The 22400-nt window shown below is 48.1% G+C and overlaps 1 protein-coding gene across 6 annotated transcripts in view; it reads right to left on the bottom strand.

The window, feature by feature from the left end:
• DALRD3 (DALR anticodon binding domain containing 3) overlaps positions 1-22400 on the bottom strand; it is a 142513-nt gene that overhangs the window by 79763 nt on the left and 40350 nt on the right. For all 6 annotated transcript variants that reach the window (XR_003856637.1, XR_003856638.1, XM_029601259.1 and 3 more), the window contains exons 8-11: positions 7080-7162; positions 6678-6801; positions 6027-6085; positions 5377-5490 (exon numbers count right to left, since the gene is read on the bottom strand). Coding sequence is in view for 4 of the 6 variants with exons in the window: in XM_029601259.1 (XP_029457119.1) it covers positions 5377-5490; positions 6027-6085; positions 6678-6801; positions 7080-7162 (380 nt within the window). In the remaining 2 variants the exon portion in view is untranslated. The remainder of the gene's footprint in view (positions 1-5376; positions 5491-6026; positions 6086-6677; positions 6802-7079; positions 7163-22400) is intronic.

The raw sequence follows: 22400 nt of genomic DNA, 5'->3' as shown, positions 1-22400 counted from the left end.
CGCGGGGCCGTTGCCAATCCGAACGGGAGCGCCACAAACTGGAAATGCTGATCCAGGATCTTGAACCGTAAGAGACGATGATGCTCCCGGCAAATGGGGATGTGAAGGTAGGCCTCCGTCAGGTCCAAGGAGGCCAGGAACTCCCCTCGATGTACTGCCGCGATCACCGATCGCAGCGTTTCCATGTGGAACCGGACCACCCGAAGGGATTTGTTGACTTCCTTCAAGTCCAGGATGGGGCGGAAGGAACCGTCCTTCTTCGGTACCACGAAGTAGATGGAATAATGGCCCGAGCCCACCTCTCCGGAGGGTACGGGCGCAATGGCGCCTATTTCCCACAATCTGTCCAGCGTCAATTGCACCGCCCTTCGCTTGACGGCCGAGCCGCAGGGAGAGAAGATGAACCGTCCCTTCGGAGCGCGGGCAAACTCCAACGCGTAGCCGTGTCCTATGGTGTCCAAGACCCACTGGTCCGAGGTGATGCGCGCCCACTCCTCGTAGAAGAACGCCAGCCGCCCCCCAATCCTGGGGACGGCGGAGTGGGCGAGCTGAACATCATTGAGAGGACTTGAGAGAAGGTTGTCCCGCCGTGGGAGCGGGACGTGCGGGGCGGCGCCCGCGAAAGGAGCGTGCCCAGGGCTGAGACCTGGGGGCAGAGGGCCGAGCCGCCGCCGGCCTGTAACTCCTGTAGCGCCTTTGCACCCTGGCTCTGGTCCGGGAGGACGAGAATGCCCTGGTGGATCGATATCTGTCTTCCGGCAGGCGATGGACCGCGTTTTCTCCCAGGGATTTGATGATCTGGTCCAGATCCTCCCCAAACAGGAACTTACCCCTGAATGGCAGGGAACCCAGACTCGATTTGGAGGACGTGTCCGCCGCCCAGTTGCGTAGCCAGAGAAGTCGACGAGCCGCCACCACCGAAGCCATGGAGCGGGCGAGGATCCTAAAAAGATCATAGGAGGCGTCAGCCCCGTATGCCACCGCAGCTTCCAGCCTATCCGCCTGGGCGGCCTCCCCGGGTGGCAACGCCTGCGAAGTGAGCAGTAGCTGCACCCAGAGAAGACTGGCCCGCTGGGCAAGCGAGCTGCACAGCGCCGCCCGCAGCCCCACAGCGGAAACCTCGAAGACCCGCTTGAGGAAGACTTCCAACTTGCGATCCTGCGTATCTCTTAGCGCCGCTCCACCCGTGACCGGTATGGTCGTCCGCTTCGTGACCGCCGACACCGCGGAGTCCACCCTGGGTACCTTGATGAGATCCAGGAAATCTTCCGGCAGCGGATACAGCCTCTCCATGGCGCGGCTGCCCTTCAGGGCCGCTTCCGGGGCATCCCATTCCCTGGTGAGCAGCTGCAGGAACGATTCGTGAATGGGAAAAGCCCGAGCCCTCGGACGAAGGGCTGCCAGTACGGGATCCCCCTTCTTAGAGGAAGTGACGACAGCGGGCGCAACGGGAGCTGGCGGGTCCGGAGGAGGATCGAGGTCCAACCCCTGAATGATTTGAGGGATTAGGTCATCCAACTCATCCCGCTGGAAGAGGCGCAGCGTGCGTGGATCCTCTCCCTCTGCAGTAGAGTCCCCTTGTCCCGAAGCTGCAGGATCCGCCCCAGGGGAAACTGGGGCCGACCCAGTCCCCCCTGAGGCCACCGTGAGTCGGGCGTGTATGGGGAGCTGTGGGGCCCCCACGCCCGCCGGAGCGGGGGGGGCCGGGGAGAGGGACGAAGGTCGCGGTAGCTTGGGTGGTGGAGGTCCCGTGGGAGCCGCCAGCTCCTGAAGATACGCTGTGTGCATCAGCCGAATAAACTCCGGGGAAAACCCCGGCCTACTCGGGGGGAGCTCCGCGGGTGGGGGCCCCGGGGGACCCTGCCCCTGCGGGTCTTCCTCCGGATCTGTCTCCGGCATTAAGTACGGGGGAGAGCCCTCTGAGGCTTCCCCACCCCCCAGCGCTGCCTGAGCTCCCTCAGGGTGCAGCGTATGTAAAATAGCCGCCGTTCCCACCAGGAATGGGGGAGGGGCCGGCCCGCGCCGCCCGGGCAAGGCTGCCATAGGGAGAGAATGGGTGAGGATCCCAGACGTGCCTTCCCCCCCGGGGAGGCACCTAGCGCAGATCCCCTCCCTTGACACGCGCGATCCAGGCTCGCCGCAGGCCGAGCAACGCGCCGGCCGCGGCATCGCGATCGCGATGAAAAAACAGTTCCCGGCAGCGAAAACACACCCAGGGCCTCGGGGGCGGGCCGCGAGACGAAGCGCCGCTGCGGGGGGGCCCGGATGGCCTACCCTACCCGCCGACGAGAAAAAAACGGCGCCGCGGGGGGGCCTTCCTGGCCGCACAACCCGCCGACAACTATCCCCCTACTCCCCGCTGCAGCCCACGTGGAGCCGCAAAATGGCCGCGGGAGAGGGAGAAGGCGCTGGTAGGCCGGTCCCACCGGCAACCGCGTTCAACCTAACTGTAAAATAAAATAACAGCAGCAAAAAACGAAGCAACTTACCCCGGAGAAGCCACTAGCGCAGGGAAAGGAGAGAGAGAGAGAGACAGAGAAGCACAACAAGGAAGCCACGCCTCTCCAATTAGTCCAATTAGTCAATTAACTTTTGTCCCTTTTTTTTTTTTTTTTTTTTTGACAAACAACTTGATCCAAACAACTAAGCAAAGACAGAGAATAAAGCCCCAAAACAAGGGAAAACACAAAAAGGTTATAGGTGATCGGAAGCAAGCCCCGATTCCCCTGCTCGCATCTGCTGGAGTCAGAAGATACTGAACTCCTGCAGAGGGGGTAGTAGTACTTATGGTGACGCCCCCTCAGAGTTTTGGGCTGACTCCATCTGCTGGATTGGGGACATAACCCACGGTCTGGACTGATCCAGGTACGTACAGGGAATCACTTTTCTTTTTTTTTTTTAAATAAAAACTTTAGCCAACCTCAGCAGGACCAAAGGAAACCGGGAACAGCTTCAGATGCCGAGGGAACCAGAAGCTTCTGGTTATCAGGCCCTCCGGCAGGGTGCGGGCAAAACACAGTCAGGGGTATCTAATCCCCCGGACGTCTGAATCCACTGCAGGGATGGCCCGCAACGGTGCCTAACACCTTAGGGAGCAAAATCTCAGCTCAACTAATCTAAACTAACTTCACTTTTTGTTTTTTTTTAACTAAACCCTAGAGGTTTGCATCTCTACCATCTGCTGGAGTCAGAGAGATACTGGGAGACTGCAGGTGGCACTCTCTCTTATGTAGCAGTGTCCAAAGTTTTTGTTCTCCGACTCCATCTGCTGGTAGGGATACTCAACCCACTGGTCTGGAATGATCTGAGTATGTACAGGAAACTAACCATGATGGGGTCCCCTTTGTCGTCAACAATCTGCAGTGTGTGCAGGGACTGAGAAATCAGGGATGGCAATTCATCCCTATGAAAGAGACGAAGCATAGACAAATGGTCTTCCCCATCAGGGGGACCTTCCCCCTCCTCCAAGCCATCTCCAGTGTTGCCTGGAGGGACTTGGGAAAATCATCCAGGACTTCTCTGAAGGAGAGGATCCTCCCTTGGCACCTCATAATCAAGATCCTGCCGAGAGTGCTTCCTCCCCCGAGGAAGCACAGGGGCGGATGAAACAGGCTGAACTGATCCAGGCTATGCTGCACCCTGCCCCACACAAAAAACCTGGAGTCCTTTCAAAAATACCACCCAGGACAGGGAAGACATATCAAGTCTGGGTGCTGCAGCCAGGGGCACACCAGCACACAGGGGCAAGTCCCCTTATTCCTGGACTTAAGGAGGGAAGCCCAGCATCTTGAACAGGGCTCCTCTGTCCTAAAATTGCCATCGGAGCTTCCCCTGTGGAGAGGGAGGCACTCCCAAGGGACAGCTCAGCAGGAGCTGCCAATGTGGACCTCTCTTCTCACCCCTACCCCCACAGAGAAAAGGTTGTGGGCAGGCATATCTCCCTAGGCTATGGAACACTCCCTGCATATTTTCAAATTGCCCCTAGCCTGAAATGAGCTAAGGTGACAGGCTGAACAAAGCATGTTTTTTTACTCCTGTACTGACTAGCCGGCACCATCTTGGCTGCTTCCCGCGGTTCCTCTAAGCATGCGGTTCCGCACTGAAACCTTACAGCAAGGCAGCAAACCTTAACCCAAGTCTGTCCAAATTGGTCCCAACTTCCCCTAATCACACTGCCATAGGCTGCACAGCCGAAACAGGGCCTCTGGGAACTTCTCTCTCTGCACTGACAATTTTTTTTTATTGTCCATCGATTGGGAACAAAAAACACTTAAAGAAACAGAATCACAAAAGATAAAATACAGGGCTCACCAGAGGGGAGAGTGAGAGAGACCTGGATAGAGGGGAAGGAGGGGGTGGGGGGGGGGAGGCAGAGAAAAAGCTAGCCTTAGCCTCCTGAAAGTTCCCTGGATCCAAACTTTTCAAAAGAGGGAGGACCCCACCCTCCCAATCTGAACACCACAAGCAGGATCAGGCTCAACTTAGGAAGGGAGAACTATTCTGTCACCTCAAGAGCCTGAAGATCTACTCCTAGTCAGCCAGGTCATAGTCCACAGCACAGTGAGCCAGATTTTCAAAGGGATACGCACGTACCCCCCAAAAACCTAGCCCAAACTCCCCTTGCGAACGCCAAGCCTATGTTGAGTAGGCTCGGCGGCAGCGCGCGTAAGTCCCGGGGCTTTCCTGGGGGCGTGTCAGGGGCGTGTTGGGGGGGCGTGTTGCAGCCGGCGCATCATCGGGGGCGTTCCGGGGGGAGTGTCGCGGCCGGCGCGTCATCGGGGGCGTTCCAGGGGTGTGGCTGCGGCCTCCAGACCAGCCCCCAAACCGGACCATGGCACACCGGCAGCCGGCCCGGCATGCGCAAGTTACGCCTGCCTTGAGCAGGCATAACTTGTGCAACAAAGGTAGGGGGAGGGTTTAGATAGGGCTGGGGAGGTGGGTTAGGTAGGGAAAGGGAGGGGAAGGTGCGGGGGGTGGAAGGGAATGGAGGCAGGCTGCGCGGCTCGGTGCACGCAGGCTGCCGATTTTGGGCAACCTTGCGCACGCCGACCCCAGATTTTAATGGATACGCGTGTATCTATTAAAATCCTGCGTACTCTTGTTTGCGCCTGGTGCGCTAACAAAAGTAAGCGCGGGCGCAGATTTATAAAATCTACCCAAGTATGCACATCCACCATCTGCTGGAGACAGAGAATACTGGCAGGCTGGTGTCAGCACAGAGGTATATATGGAGTGATATAGCAAGCCTATTGATCTCTATCTACATCTGCTGGTTGGTTTGCATAACCTGTTCATGGACTGGTCTGACAGGATGAAGAGGAAGAGAGCATTTATACACTGAAATATGGACAAATATATAAGATTAAGGACTCTTACCGCCTCTGTGTTTGCTGTAATCCGAACCCCTTTAGCAGACATTGGGATCCGCGCTGACTGGCTAAGGACCTCTGAGAAGGGGATGATGTAATTAAACAATAAAAGCCATTCACCCTGGGAGAAGAAACAAAGCATACAAAGTAAATACTGGATATTTACAAGTAAAACTCATTCTGAACTCATCTCTGGGGTTCATTGGAGTGACTACAACTTCTCATACCCTCCATGTTTCTTTTCTGAGGATTGTATCTCCAGGTTTCCCTGTGTGTAATATTGCACCAGTTTGTCATCCTCTTAACAACAAGCCCTGGTATTCAAGCCTCCTCAGAGATCATAACTCCCAGGGCCAACCAGAAACCTGCTGATGGCTGATTTTTCAGCTGGATGAAAATTGTAAAAATATATAAATACAATTAATTGATTGAGCCTACCAGTACAGAAATGCGTTTTTTGGGGGGTTTTTTTGTACTGTGCTGTTTATTTAGTCATTGACGCAACCTTCAAACAGCAACTGGACTGGTAAGCTATGAGATCAGAGAGTGATAAAAAGTTTTAGACTTTAGAATATATTACACCTGTGCCTTATCCCTTATCACATTATTTGTGACCCCATCCCTCCCACTGCCTTATCCCTCAACCTGCTCTCTCACCTCCTCTTGTAGAGATGAGAAGTTCAATTCACTTGTAGGGGGAAATGCTGGATACAAACCTAAAATCAAAATTCATAATACAAATACAGGATTACATTTGTATCTTCAAAATGCATAATTATGTTTGCATTCATCAACCTACATTCATCAATATGTAGCAAATGCCACTACTGATTAAGTTTAATGAAGCTTTGCCCAATCTTGCATTTATCCTGTCAATATGCATGTGCACCTCTGTGAGAACCTCACAGCCTCTGGGGGCGTGGGCAAGATGATTCCCAGGCATCATGCAACCCTGACAGTTACTGACTGCTTCAAAGTTGGACTTGTACTGGGTTTCAGAGAGAACCCCAGATAATTGTTATTATGATGACTGGGTTGGACCACGTCGTTGGAGGGGAGGTGGGAATGGGGAAAAAACCCCAGGTATTTGCAAATGAAGCCTCATTAAGAACATTGTGCCATTTTATCTATAGAAACTGGTTTCAATTGAGCAAGAAGTCCATAAGGAGCAGGAAAACCTGCCAGCCAAAAAGCCCTTCTGTTCCTTGGATGGTGTGCACTTAACTGTCTACCAAGCTGAACTGTTACTGACCCTGCTTTATCACTAATGATTACAGTAAAAATTGATTCAGGCTTCTGCAATCTCACCTTGGTGAACAGCATTGTGGTAACTTCCAAACAGCGTGGCAAGACGTGCGCAGTTGTACATCATGAATGCACCACCCTTCGTCCCCTTGGTGGAGATGGCAGCATCCTCCATGTTGATGGTGATCTGGAATAAAAAGCAGAAACAGATCTTTATTTATGAATTGTAATCCCTCCCTTCTCTATATAGCAGGGAAGGATCACAATGCAGTGAGTACCAGACACCAGCACAACAATGCAAGGAGACGACAATTCTGCTGAGCACCGTGCACCTCTTCTCTTTCCATTAAGCACAGGGCTTCAGAGATGTACAGACTTTCGCGCACCACATACTCTACTATCCTCTAAACCAGAGGATCCCCTTTTCCTAAATGCAATACCACAGAAGAAACAGTGCATACTCACCTGACTGCGATGTGCTGTCGCCAGCATCTCAAACCTGATAGCAGCAGATGTTAAGATATTGATAGTATCATCCCAAGCGTTACCTGTTTGGGAAACAGATGCACTGGATATATATTACTGAAGTATTTACACAGAACAAAGACAATCTTCTATCAGTATAGATATATATGGTTGTTTTTATTTATTTAGATTTAGCTCATGCCTTTTTATTGCTACCTCAAGGCAAGTTACATTCAGGTACAGTAAGTATTTTCTCTGACCCCCAAAGGTCTTACAATTTAAGGGGGTATTTACTAAAGGTTTTCTCCCATTTTGTGTCTATGGGAAAAATGCTTAGTAAATAAATTTGTACCTGAGGCAATGAAGGGGGACATGACCTGCCAAGGCCACAAGGAGGATAACAGATTTGAACCCTGGCTTTCCTGGTTCTCAGCCTACTAGGCTACTCTTCCATTACAGATCAGCAGAAAGGTTAATAATCTAATAATTTAACTGCAACAGAAAGCAGCCCTGATTCAGCTGCATGTATTAGAGAACAGCAAGTACACAGCTGGGAAGCCAATGAAGTTTGTGCTGTAGCAGAATATAAGTTTATTAAGGGGAGAAGACATAAGATTTGACATACTGGGTCAGAGCAAAGGTCCATCAAGTCCAGTATCCTGTTTCCAAAGTGGCAAATCCAGGTCACAAGTACCTGGCAAGATCCCAAAGGGTAGACAGATTTCATGCTGCTTATCCCAAGGATAAGCAGTGGATTTCTGCAACTCCACCTCAATAAATAAGAAAAGCAAGTTTGCTACTGTAGACAATGTTTTCTGTAGACAGCAGGATGAATTAGCCATGCTCAGTGTGTGAAGTCATCAGGTGGCATGAAGCAGAGCTGTCTTTCAAAGTTAGTAAGGTTTTTGGCTCTACTGAGCATGTGCAGGACTTCCCGCATGAACGCATGTTCTAGAATCTCCTCAGTTGATAACAAAGCTTAGCTGACTTCATAGAAGTAGTTGCTGTCCAGAGAGGAGGGGTGAGTTTCACATGGCTAATTCATCCTGCTATCTACAGAAAACACTGTTTATGGTAAGCAAACTTGCTTTTCTCATCGATAAGCAAGCTGAATTAGCTATGCTCAGTTGGAAGTCCCAAACTGAGGGCTGCAGAAAGTCAGTGCTTCTTTGTTTCTTCTAGTTTTTGCTTTTCTATTTTCTGCAACCCAGATTCCTTCTTGGATAGCAGATTTAAGAGGTAATAACCTGATTCAGTACCTCTCAGCCTACCGAGCTGTCAGAGGCCACGGATTCATCAAGGCAGTAGTGGGATGTAAAAATGTAAATGGAAGACCAGGTAGTGGCAATGGGGAAAAGGCATAGATCAGTCCTGTTATCCATGATAGCAGGAAAGCATCCAGTGCTTCTCTGTGGGGTTGGAACGAAGAGATCTACCCATGGTCAGCCCCAACATTAGAATAAGTTGTTGGTGACTGTTTGAAATAGGGACCACTCGTATGGGCAGAATATTCTGCTGAGTTAGTCTGCTTCCATGTTCATGATACCTGGCAGGTACATGGTTACAGCAGATGGCCTGCCCAGTCCAAAATTTCTAGATCTTCTCTGCAAAGGCACCACAAGCTGGTGTTCCCCCCGCCCCGTGTATTTACAAAGAACACGGCAACTTGGTTGTCCATGTGGATCATGTCAGGTGTTCACTGAAATATGTGTTTGAATGCTTTGAGAGTGTACCACATGGCTTTTAGCTCCAGTAAATTTATGTGTATTGTTCACTCCAGAGGGGTCCAGAAGCCCTGTGTTTTGTATTGATGCAGATGTGCACCCCATCCCATGGTGGAGGTGTCTGTTGTAAGGATCACCTGGTGTGGAATTTGATGAAGTGGGGACCCCATTTCCAGCACACCTGTGTGTAGCCACTAACAAATGTCCTGAGACATCTGTTATGTGATGCAAACTATTGTTGATAAGGGCTGCAGAAACTGACATCACAGGCACTGATGCATATGGAAACGAGTGAAGGAAACAACATAAATGGCAGCTGCCATGTGCCCCAGTACGTGGTGGACTGTCATCTTTTTTTGGCTGCAGAAGTTTTGTGGCCAGTGAGTGAAGCATGAGTGCTCTGTTGAGAGGGAGGAAGGCCCTTGATTGAAAGAAGTTTATTTGAGACCCTATGAATTGGAGCCATTGAGCTGGATGGAGTATAGATTTTTCATAATTTATGAGAAATCCCAATGACTTCAGGCAACCAATGGTCATTTCAGTGTCAGAGAGGAGTGTGTTTCTGTCCGGCGCTACAATTAACAGTCAAGGTAGGGGAAGAGTTGTATCCCCGATCGATATAGATGAGCGACAGCTACTGCTAGGCATTTTGTGAAGACTCTCGGGGCAGAGGAGAGCCCAAACTGGAAAACCTTGTATTGGTAGTTTATCTGTCCCACTTTGAAGCAGAGGAAGCACCAACACAAAGGGTGAACTGCGATGTGTGCATATGCATACTTTAGGTTGAACGAGCATGTGCAGTCATTGAGTTGGATAAACGAGAAGATCATCTCTTAAATCTATGGGTTTCAACCAAATTATTACCAACCCCACTCACAAAGCCGGCCACAGCCTTGACGTAATATTCATAAACTCCCAAATCCTCTCCACTGACACCCCCTCCTGCACCCCTGTCCCCTGGTCCAACCATGCGCTTTTAGCAACCTCCCTCTCAATAATAAATAAACACCCTCCCTCTCACACTAACAAAAAAACTATACAATTCAGAAAAACATGCAGCAGAGACGAACTCATCACCTCTCTCTCCAACACCCTACAAAAACTTGACCTGATACTGAAGCGGCACTCTCAACCTGGAATGCCATCTCCATTAACATTGCCAATTCCCTATGTCCACAAACCACGAAAATACTAAAAACCTCCAGCAACCCAAAAAAAACCCTGGTACACACAAGAACTAAAAAATCTTAAACACACTTTGAGATGCCAGGAAAAGAAATGGTGCCATGACCCCTCCCCATCACATTTGGCATCCTACAAATCCGCCTTACACACATACCGCACAACCATCCTTAAAACAAAAAAAGACTTCTACGCCATTAGAATTCACGATCTACAATACAATGCTAAAGCTCTCTTCACTTACGCTGCTGAGCTCACCAAAATTCCCAACCCCCCCTTGCCCGAGGAAGACACCCAAACCAAATGTGACAACCTTGCACTCTACTTTTGTGACAAAATATCTAAACTCATACAACGCTTCCCCTCATCATCCCAGCCCTCTACACCCCTCACAACCACTCTCAACACCTTTGAAATGACCTCTTCCACCGAAACAGAATCGATTCTAAAGAAAATGAAACCAGCACAACACCCTTCTGACACCATACCCACTAAATCTCTCTTGTCCATATCCAGTATAATAGCCAAACCCATTGCTGATATCATTAACTGCTCCCTTACCCTTGGAAACGTACTGGTGCCCTTAAAGCAAGCCACTGTCAAACCCCTACTCAAAAAACCTAATCTTGACCCGAATGATCCTTCTAATTTCCGACCCATATCAAACCTACCCTTCCTGGCCAAAGTACTTGAAAAAGTAGTTAACATCCAGCTTTCAGACCACCTTGAAAAACATAATATCCTCTTCCCATCACAATTCGGCTTCCGCAGATTCTTCAATACTGAGACTCTCCTAATCTCCCTCACCGACACCATACTAAAAGGTTTCGACAAAGGTCAATCATTCTTACTCGCCCTACTTAACATCTCCTCTGCCTTTGACACCATAAACCACAACATCCTCCTTACATGTCTCAAAGAAATTGGAATACCTGGTACCCCCCCTCCACTGGTTTGAATCATATCTAACCAATAGACAAAACAAAGTTAAAATAGACAACATAGAATCTAAACCTATTCACCTCTCCAGGGGCGTTCCGCAAGGCTCCGCACTCTCCTCTACCCTCTTCAATATCTACTTGCTGCCCCTCTGCCAACTTCTCTCCGACTTAAACCTCTCTCACTTTATTTATGCGGACGACATACAAATACTCGTCCCCATCACTGACTCTTTAGACAACACCCTTAAAACCTGGGAAAACGCCTTGTCATCGATCAATAGCATTCTCACCAGCTTCAATCTTGCCCTCAACACCTCCAAAACGGAACTGATTATCATCTCTCCACCCCATAACCCAATAAGTACCCTGACACAAGCAACTACATTCTCACAGCAAGTACGAGACCTCGGTGTCACTATAGATAATCACCTCAACCTAAAAAGATTTATTGGCTCGACGATGAAAGAATGCTATTTTAAACTCAACACACTTAAAAAAACTCAGACCACTCCTCCACCTTAATGACTTCCGCACTGTACTACAAGCCACAATACTCTTCAAAATAGATTATTGTAACTCCTTATTCCTTGGTCTCCCAAAAGCTACTATTAAACCTCTGCAAATGCTTCAAAACTCCGCTGCCAGAATACTCACAAACACTCGCAAAAAAGACCATATCACACCCATCCTCAGAGATCTTCACTGGCTCCCCATTTCCTACTGCATAATCTACAAAACACTCACCATCGTACATAAAACTCTTCACAACCAGAACATGTGCTGGTTAAATTATTCTATACAATTCCACACCTCTAACAGACCTACCAGATCTTCTTACAAAGGCACTCTAAACATTCCCTCTCCTAAGCTTTCCCATCTTAACACCACAAAAGAACGTGCTATATCCATTGCCGGTCCCTTCACCTGGAATTCCATGCCTCCCGATCTCCAACAAGAACAATGCACCCAGAAATTTAAGAAAAAACTCAAAACCTGGCTCTTTAAGCAAGCCTACCCTTAACCTTCTTATCTCAATCGTAACACATTTTTTATACTTTCCCTCTTCTTAGCCCATTCCAATGTATTTGTCCTTACCATTGGCTATGCCCCCCCTCTGTTCATGCAAGTTCCATTGCATTGTAACCTCACAATTGATTTCCCTCCTTTACCTCAACATAATGCCATATGATCAGATTTTCATTTTTTGTTATATTTTTATATTGTTACTTCATTGTTATATTATTACTTCATTGTGACTGTATCTTGTTTTCCTCTTACCTTGAAATGTATCTTAAAATGCCTTCCTTAGCTCCCCTGTTTCTATTGCCCTAGTTTGCTGTAACTCGTTTCCAATTAACTGTTCTATGTTAACCGTCATGATGTACAGGAAAATTAGTTCTTACCTGTTAATTTTCGTTCCTGTAGTACCACGGATCAGTCCAGACCATGGGTTGAGTCTCCTTTCCAGCAGGTGGAGACAGACCAAAACTGAAAGGGTTTCCTATATGAAGACAGAGCCTACCCTGTAGCCCTTCAGTATAACCATTGTCAAAGCAGAGAAGATAAACACCATGGAACAAGCAAGTAACAGAAGAACTCGAGCAAACCACAAGAGAACTCTGAAAATATTGAACTAGGAACAACAGTGAAAAAATGAATGAACACCGTGTATGGACACTCTTGCATGAATGCCCACAATCATCACATGGATGCTTCCGGTGCCTCCAATGAGGACATACATAGCATAAGGATCTTCAAGCGGACAGGATGTTAGAGAGGAAAGGGCGTCTGGACTGATCCGTGGTTCTACAGGAACGAAAATTAACAGGTAAGAACTAATTTTCCTTTCCCTGTACGTACCCGGATCAGTCCAGACCATGGGATGTACCAAAGCTTCCCAAGACAGGGTGGGACCTTGACAGGCCCGCTCGAACTACCTACCACCCAAAAGAACCAAAAACTGATGCTTCTGGTTAAACTTATCAGGGACTCCTCTGGGTAAAATTGCCTTTTATTTAGTCTTTGGGGTTTTTTTGTTTGTTTTTTTTTACAAAGGTCCCTGTCAGCAGCTACAAAACCATGGATCCCACTGAAGGGACAGCAGTACAGAAGAGAAGGAGAGAGGGCGCTGAATAGGGGGAGTGACTGGCATCACCAATTTTCACCCCTGCAGCTGAGGATCACCGGGAAAAGGGAGCCTGGGCTATATAAAACAAGGGGCCAAGCCCCCCTAGGCCCCCGCAAGAGTGAGGAGACAGAGACTGTCTCCTGTGAAGGATCCACAGAGTTCATACTTTTTTTTTTTTTTAAACAATAACTCAGAAATACTTGCTTGATCCAAACACGATAGACACACAGAAGGAAAAAACACCCAGAAGGGACAAATAGAAGTTAACAGGGAACCACAAGGTGAGCTGTTCCACCTGCTGGAGACAGACAAATACTGAAGGGCTACAGGGTAGGCTCTGTCCTCATATAGGATACCCTTTCAGTTTTGGTCTGTCTCCACCTGCTGGAAAGGAAGCTCAGCCCATGGTCTGGACTGATCCAGGTACATACAGGGAACTACGAATGTCGGTAGATAAAAACCTTTAAATAAATAAATAAATATCGAGGGATATCATTTTGAATTTCTCTCAATACAGGTGTTTGTTTTAAGGATCTGAGGTCCAAGACTGGGCAGAGATCTCCTGCCTTCTTGGAAATGAAAAAGTGATCCCCTGTTGCAGTCTTGAGGAAATACCTCCTGTATTGTGTTCTGGTGTAATAATGTCTGTGCCTCCTGGGACAGGAGGAGGAAGTGTTCCAGATCATGAAAGAAGGGCTAGGTAGGGCAGCTTCAGCTGGTGGAAGAAGATGGGATCGTATCCTGTTTGAATAAACTTCAGCACTCATTGGTCCGTGGCTTTTTGCATCCAGGCATGTAGGAATTGCTGGATTCTGCCCCCGACCTGTACTTGTGCCTGTGACAATTGGATTATTAAAAACTTTGAGATTGCAACTTTGGCACACACCAGTTCGGCTGTTATTCTCTTTGCTAGGAAGTTTGCGGCTGCTGGCAAGGCTGTTGCAATGGAGGCAGGCAGTAGGGCTGGTAGGATCTGTACTGTCCATGGGTAATAAGAGCATTTGTATAGAGGGTAGAATTGTCTAATATTTCCTGGTTGATCGCCTTGAGTCATGAAGGACTATATGGTCACATTCTGTTCTTTGATTTGGGAAACCATTTTTTTTAGTTTTTCTCCAAGCTAGTTGTCTCCCAGACATGGGAAGTCCTCAAGCTTTTCATACTCATCTTCCTGTATCCCGCTGGCTCGAAGCCAAGTCATTCTTCAAGTCCCTATTGAGGCTGCTGATATTCGGGCCATGGTGTCAAAAATCTTGTAGACAGAATAAATGAGGTGGGGTAGGCCCTCCTCCAGGTCATGGAGGGTTTGTGGCGAAATCTGGTCGCTAGATTCAGAACAGATGTGGGGCTTCAGTTGTTGCACACATTTGTACAGGTATTGGACCATTCAGAATTGATGTTGCTCAATTCTGAAAATGAGCATGGTACCTTGAAAGTTTGTGGTCTTTGTCTGGTGGCATGTTGAAATGGAGCCTGGATTTCTTGGCTTTTTTCATCACTGACTCTATGACTATGGAATTGTGAGGTAGTTGTACCATTCCGTATCCTGAAATCTTCTTCAGTCAGAACTTGAAGTCTATATTTCTCATTACTGTAGTTCCTGAGAAAGGGGTTTTCCTACCTCTTCATAAGCACTATGTCAAGCACATTATAAAAAGGGAGAGCGGAAGGCTCCGCTGGAATGTCCAGTGTTTTTAGGATTCCCATATTCTCTGAACGTGGGTCTGGTTCTTTGCAGACTTCCACCTGGAGGGTGTAGGCTACTTTCTCCATGAACTTGGAATAGGTTAAATCCTCCAGTGTTGAAGTAGGTTCTGACCATCCCTGGGGATGGTCAGAAGGTATATATGGTAGTGATGAGTGGGGCATGGTGTGCTCCCACAAAGGAATGGAAGATGGTGGAAAACCTTCCAGTATAGGCAATCATGGATCCTCTGAGAAGGAGGAGGAGGAGGTTGGACAAGGTGGTGCTCCCGGCATTATCTTCTTTATCAATGGAAGAATGGGGTACGCTTGCAGGAAGGATGGTGGTGCCACCTGTAGGAAAAAAGCAGAGAAGAAATTTCTAATGATATCCGTTATCTGATCCACCGCCTGTGGTGATCTATGCTTTGGGAACAAGGGTGCGGTGTCTTCCTCTGGCACTAAAATCTATTTGTGGTCCACTGAGAATGGGTGAGAAATTGGAATGATCGAACTGATGGGGTCAGGGGTCTGTAGGTGAAAATGTTGTTACCAAAGCATGGATGCTAGCAATAGTCTAGGGCTGCAGTTGGCAAAATAAAGATGAACTCATAGGTGGAATATATGCCTGAGGGCACTCTGGATGGTGGTATGGCAAGGGAGGTGCCTCAATCGGTCTATGTATATCGTATGGACCAGTTTACTTTCCTTCTGGGCACTTGGTGACCGGGGTGCCAGATGAGCCTTCTCATAGCTCTTTGGTTTTTCCTTAAGTTTCATCTGTGTTAAGGAGGACTCCTACACTGTACGCTTCAATGCAGGTGGCCTGTGCGCCCTTTGGCCTCATGAGTTGATCCATGTGCCGAGGCATGCACTTTCCCTTGTGTGCTGTGTGTTGATGGAGTTGTGAGCCCCATGTGCCGTATCATGCGCTAGAAGCACTCTTGCACCGGACAATTCTACACAGGTGGCTTGAGGCATCCTTTGGCCTCAGGAGTTGCTCCATGCGCCCGGGCATGCGCTTTCCCTTGTGTGTCATGCATTGACGGAGTGGAGTTGTGAGCCCCATGCGCCATATCATGCGCCAGACAATGTTGTGTGCCATGTGTTGGGTCGGTAGTGCGCATGTCTTTTCAACCATGATGCTATGTGGCTTTAGGTGTGTCAACGGCGACTTGGACGGCACACTCTGCTCATCTGTTGCTCTTGTGGAGGCAGAATGGTGCTTTTTGGCATGGGTCTGCTTGGTCATTCCTGGTGAGGAGTAGGAAGATCTCTTATCATCCCAGCCAGTTTGGGGAGGGGACTTACTGTGAGAGCTTCCGGAGGATGAGGTTGACCCTAGTTCTACAGCAACAAGGGGTTCGCCTTCAGCCCTTGGGCTATTTTCTTGGCTTGCTGACATTGAGCTCTTAGTGACATGCAGCTGCAATCACAGTAGTTTGCTTGATCCTGCTCCAGCCCCAGGTACAGATAATAATACTTGTGCCCGTCTGTTACAGACTTAATGTGCTCACATGATCAGTATTTAAATCCAGAAGTTGGGCAGGTCGACATGGTAGCACTGAATGAGAAATTACTACTTACTTGATAATTTCCTTTTCTTTAGACCAGACAGATGAAATCAGAACCAGTGGGTTATACACCTCTACCAGCAGATGGAGACAGAGCAAAGTTGATATCACAGTATATATTCTCCTGCATTGACATCAGCCTGCCAGCATTCTCTTCAAAAGCCAACTGTGGACAGACTAGAAAACTTTATTAATAACAGATAACCATTTCAGTACTCAGACAACAGGAAACACTGAGCTCAGACAAAGAATATATCAACATTAGTCTAGGGACTGAACTAACACTTACCAGTAACCCCTGAAACAAATAGCCACGCAGGAGGACCATAGCACAATCATTCGGCAGCTAAGGACGGGAAGCTGAATTCATCTGTCTGATCTAAAGAAAAGGAAATTATCAGGTAAGCAGTAATTCTCATTTCTTAGCGACCAGACAGATGAATTCAGAACCAGTGGGATGTACCCAAGTTCTGATCCAAATAGGGTGGGAGGCTGCCTGCAGGCTTGTCAAAAAACCGCACTTGCAAAGGCTGCGTCCTCCTGGGCCTACACATCCAGACAATAATACCTGGAAAAGGCGTGTAAGGAGGACCACATTACAGCTCGGCAAATGTCGAGAGGCGACAACAATCTAACTTCTGCCCATGAAGCTGCCTAAGCCCTAGTAGAATGAGCCCTAACCTAACTAAGCAATGGCTTTTCAGAAACCACATACACAGCCGTAACTACCTCCTTAGTCCAGTAAGCTATTATAGGCCTCGAAGCTGGATCGCCCTGTTTATCTCCACTGTGGAGGTCAAACAGGCGATCCATCTTTCGGAAAGGTTTAGAAACCTTCAGATACCTCATGATATGTTTCTTGACATCCAAGGGTCACAACAGGTGATATTCCTCTACATCTATTTCCCTATCCAGAGATGGAAGGTAAATGGATTGATTCAAGTGAAAATCTGAGACCATTTTTGGCAAAAGGAAGGAACAGTATGCAGCTGAATTGCCCTTGGAGTCATTCAGAGGAAAGGCTCCCAGCAAGACAAGGCTTGCAGCTCGGATATTCTATGCACCGAACAAATCGCCACAAGAAATACTATTTTCAAGGTCAGTAACCGCAAGGAGAGGTTACGAATCAGTCGAAACATAGGGCCCACTAAGAAATTCAAAACCAGATTCAAAACTCCTCTCAAGGGAGGATGAAGATGTTTCACTCCTTTCAAAAAATGGGCCACATCTGGATGAGCCGATAAGGATTCACCATTCACCTGACCCTTAAAACAGGCAAGAGATGCTACCTGCATCTTTAAGGAATTAAGGGACAACCCTTTATTCAATCCATCCTGCAAAAATTCCAAAATGAGCAGGATCTTAACTGAACGAGGAAGAAGACGTTGATCTTCACACCAAGCCTCAAACAACTGCCAAACTTGCACATAAGCTAAGGAAGTGGAGAACTTTCTCACTCATAGCAAGATGGCAATCGCCGCAGTAGAATATCCGCACTTCAGCAAGTGAGTCCCTTCAAGGGCCATACCATAAGACAAAATTGAGTCAGATCTTCGTGAAGAAAAGGCCCCTGCTGCAACAGATTTCTGTGTGCTGAAAACTGGAGGGGGGAGTCTACCAGGAGCTTTTGCAGATCCACATACCATGGTCTCCTGGACCAATCTGATGCCACCAGAAGCACCATCCCTCTGTGACTCTTGACCCTCCGAACCATTCTGCCCAACATGGGCCATGGGGGAAAGGCATACAGCAGCTTGTCTTGGGCCAATCCTACACAAGAGCATCGATACCCAATGACTTCAGATTTCTCCTGCAACTGCTGAAGAATCGAGGAACCTTAGCACTGCGAGAAGTCGCCTGCAGGTCTAGAAACGGAAGGCCCCAGCGATCCACAATCAGCTGAAATGCCTCGTCTGACAACACCCATTCTTCTGGGTCCAGACTCTGCCTGCTGAGAAAGTCTGCTCTTACATTGTATTTTCCTGCAGTGTGCAGGAGATCTCCTAAAGATGCATTTCCGCCCATTCCATAAGTTGGTCTATTTCCTGCAACACTTGCTGGCTTCTTGGTTCCTCCCTGTCGATGATGTAGGCCAGTGTCTTGTATTGTCCGACTTTATCCGTTCTGCTCGACCCTGCAAACTATCTCCGAACTGCAAGCATGCCAACTGGACCACCCAGGCTGCTAGCCAATTGATGTTCCAGAGAGACTCTTCTGCACTCCAGCGCCCTTATGCTGTCAGTTCCTGACAGTGAGCTCCCCAGCCCTGGAGGCTCGCACCTGTCATGAGTACTAGCCAGTCTGGAGATTTTAGGAAAACCCCCTTTCTTAGATGATCCACTTGTAAACACCATTGTAGCTGAGAGCAGACCTCCATTGGTAGGTGGAGCCGAATCAAATAGTTCTGAGACTGAGGGTTCTAACGAGACAAGAAATGCTGAAGAGGACGCACATGTGCCTTTGCCCACGGCACCACTTCCAGGATCACTGTCATCAATCCGAGCACCTGTAGATGGGACCACACTGTTAGGTGTATTGTGTTCATCAATAGACCTGCACAGTCAGCTTCTGAATATGATTCTCTGTTCTGCTTCTTATCCTCCGGAAATCGAGGAACTGGAGACTCGTCCCACTTATTGGCCATTTTCTCCAATTCACTCCCAAACAAGAGCGAGCCTTCAAAGGGCAACTTCATAAGGTTAGCCTTGGAGGTCGTATCGGCCAAGCAATTTCTCACCCATAACTGATGCTTGACCGCTATTACCAAAGTCACTCCTCTGGCTGAGGTGCGGACCAAATCACAGCCCAAATCTGCCAAAAAAGTGGCTGCTGGCTCCATAACGGCCCTGGAATTCACTCCAGCTGCATCAACCTCCTGAGAGAGAAGTAAACAGAAGTGAGCCACCAGGGAACAACAAGAAGCTATCTGCAAGGATGGCCTTAATCCTTCTATTGCCGCATCCTTCAAGGTCATTTCTCCCTCCATGGAGATAGTCGTCCACTTAGAGATATCACACACAAGTGTGTCCACTTTTGGAAAATGCAACCGCTCTCTTGCCACTGGATCCAGGGGGTGCAAGCCTTCCAAGACTCGACCCCCTTAGAAATTAGCCTCCAGGGCGCCCCACCCAAGATCACCTTGAATGGCCTCCATTACAGGGGAAAAACAAGAGGCTTGAGGGGGACGCGTGACGTCACACGCCTAGATGGTAGCTTGATCCGGGAGCTCCTGCTGGCCCTCACCTAATCCTCCAGAATCTGCGTTTCACTTTATCTGACTCTAGCCATCTTCTCCACGAAGTGATTGCCTAAGATCTGAGCAATGTCCGCCAGAAAGAAAAATCCGGATTTACAGCGATTTTCCTACCGAAAAGATGGAGTTGATAATCCGCCGACCCTCGAGGAGGAGGACCAAGATGGCGTCGCTGATCAACCTACGGGCCCGGAGTCCTCTCAGAATGCGGCCGTTCCAGCAGATAATCAGCTTACGGAACACCCAACCAGGGCTGAGTTCAGGGAATGGTTCTCCAACATTCGGGCTGATATTAAAACTTACCGCCAGGAACTTCAGGCGCACCTAGAAGAAATGCGGGAAGATCTCAATTCCCTGGGCCATCGAGTGGACGAGATGGATGTCCGGCTTGAAGGTATTGCTGTGCATGCTTCCTCTAATAAAAAATCCTGCGACGAGCTCCGAGTTGAAAGTGTACAACTACAAGCAAAATTAGCCGATCTGGAGAATCGTTCCCGGCGGAGTAATCTTCGCTTTAGAGGATTTCCCGAAGGCACTCAGACAGAAGATTGTCATGCGCTTATCAAGAGCTTTTGCCTACATATCCTGCAAGAGACCGGTAAAGGCGACACAGGACCATTCGTTTAACCTCCGGTTTGACAGGGCGCATCGAGCGCTGAAAAATCCCCAAACTAATAAGGCGAGAGATATCATCGTATGTTTCTCCGACTATCTTACTAAAGAAAAAGTGGCGTTAGCAGCGAGGGAAAAATCCCAATGGACATGGGAGGGTCAGCCTATCCTCATTTTCCCGGATCTTTCTTTTGCTACTTTGCAAAATCGACAATCATTCCGGGATATAACGGCGTTCCTGCGCACTAAAGCTATAAAATACAGGTGGCTGCACCCTTTCGGGTTATCCTATACTCTGGAGGGGGTCACACATAAATGTATTAACTCCGATGAGGCCTACCCCGGACTGGCGCCCATCGGTTTCTCTGCACCCCAGTCTCCTCTGAAGAGAGGGAGCCTGCAAACAACGCGTCCGCCATACCCGGCCTGGCAGAGGGTCGGACCTCGCAATAGCCGACTGCGCCGGCAGTCTGGGGGTTCTTCCTCTAGCCAGGGCCCCCCATGAGTTTTTTGCATGGGATAAGGATGACTAATTGTTTTGTACCCGCTTACAGTTTTTCTACAGTGTATATTTAATGGTGTACCGTTGAATGAATATTGGCCTTGTCGACATTTACAGGCTTCTAGGGGGTTCTAGTTTTGACGCAGTTTAAAGGTTTATCTTTTATTGTTGGTGTTTTATACCTTTGGAGGTTGGGTGGGGGTGGGCAGAGAGTATAGCGCTCCTGTGATCTTACCTACACCCCCAAATCATGGTGAGAGGATGTCTGCCTGGAGGGATTGGCAGGCTGTTCTTTGGGGATCGAAGGATCTTAATAGTCCTTCTGGGGATCATGCTGTTGTTTATTTATCTGTCTCATACCAGAAAACCTATGCCGGTATTTTTGTTAGGCTATGAGGCGGCTGGATGGTTCAGTGTCTTATTTTACTTCGGGCTCGTGGCACATAACCCAAGACAGCCCAGCTTAGAGTCCAGTGATACCATGGTTGGTATTGCAGAGGCGGTGTCCCGGGCCATATCTGTAGGCGTGCTCACTGCTCCCTACTCGATTATAATATTATGGCGCAATTGAACATTCTGTCCCTTAATGTTAAGGGACTTAACTCGCCTCAGAAGCGCTCCTTTTTCTATAAAGAGTTGTCTCTATCAGTGCCAGATATCGTACTTTTACAGGAGACGCATCTTTTACGATGCCATGAGTCTCTCATGAAATCTCCAAAATTTAACAACCAATATTATGCTGCTGCCTCAAAAAAAGCTAAATATACTGGCGTTGGTATTCTTATTGCTTCCCATTTGGTTGTGGAGTGTAAAAAATGTGTTGCTGATCCGGGGGGGCGCTATCTACTTCTATGCCTCACTATATATAACATGGACTTTACTATTTTAAACTTGTATGCTCCTAACAGTGACCAGGCTGCTTTTTTCACGCAAATCCAACATACTCTTTTACAACATGTAGTGGGTCGACTTATTTTAGGGGGTGACCTCAACGTTACTATTGCACCTTCTTTAGATACTTCCAAAGGTCACTCTCACACTGCTATAGCACATACCAGGGCCCTTAAGGCCTTAATGCAGGAATATGAACTGGTGGATCCTTGGAGACTAACTTACCCTCATTCTCGTTCATACACATACTATTCCAAGGCTCATGATTCTTATTCTAGAATCGATTATCTTTTGGTGGATAAATTTCTTTACCATCATGTCCGGCGTTCAGAGGTGGGAATAATTTCTTGGTCTGATCATGCGCCAATCACGATACAACTATATCTCACAGGAGGGGACTTTGGGTGTAAATTTTGGAGACTCAATGATTCTGTCCTCATGGATCCCTCCTTCACTAGGGCCACTATGTCTATCATTAATGATTATTTTCAACTAAATGACCACTCGGTCTCCTCCCCTATTATGTTGTGGGATAGTTTTAAGGCCTACATAAGGGGGCACTTTATATCTCACTCAGTACATCTCAAGAAACAGAGAGAAGCAGCCTGTGTCCTATTGAGAGACCAGATTCGATCCCTCACCCATCAGCATATTCAAACAGGGTCTAAAAAGAATCTTGCTCAGCTCACTGGGGCTAGGGAGGACCTTCGGAGGCTTGAAATGGCACATACCGCTCATGCACTTAACCTTACCAGGCAGACTTATTTCGAGGGGGGCAATAAAGCTGGAAGGATCCTAGCTCAGCAATTGAAAAAACAGTCTCTTCAAAAT

This window comes from Rhinatrema bivittatum, chromosome 4 (genome assembly GCF_901001135.1).
Source record: "Rhinatrema bivittatum chromosome 4, aRhiBiv1.1, whole genome shotgun sequence".
NCBI classification, from domain to species: Eukaryota; Metazoa; Chordata; class Amphibia; order Gymnophiona; family Rhinatrematidae; genus Rhinatrema; species Rhinatrema bivittatum.
The sequence above is the reverse complement of the archived record's forward strand: the minus strand, read 5'-3'. Positions and strand labels throughout refer to the sequence as shown.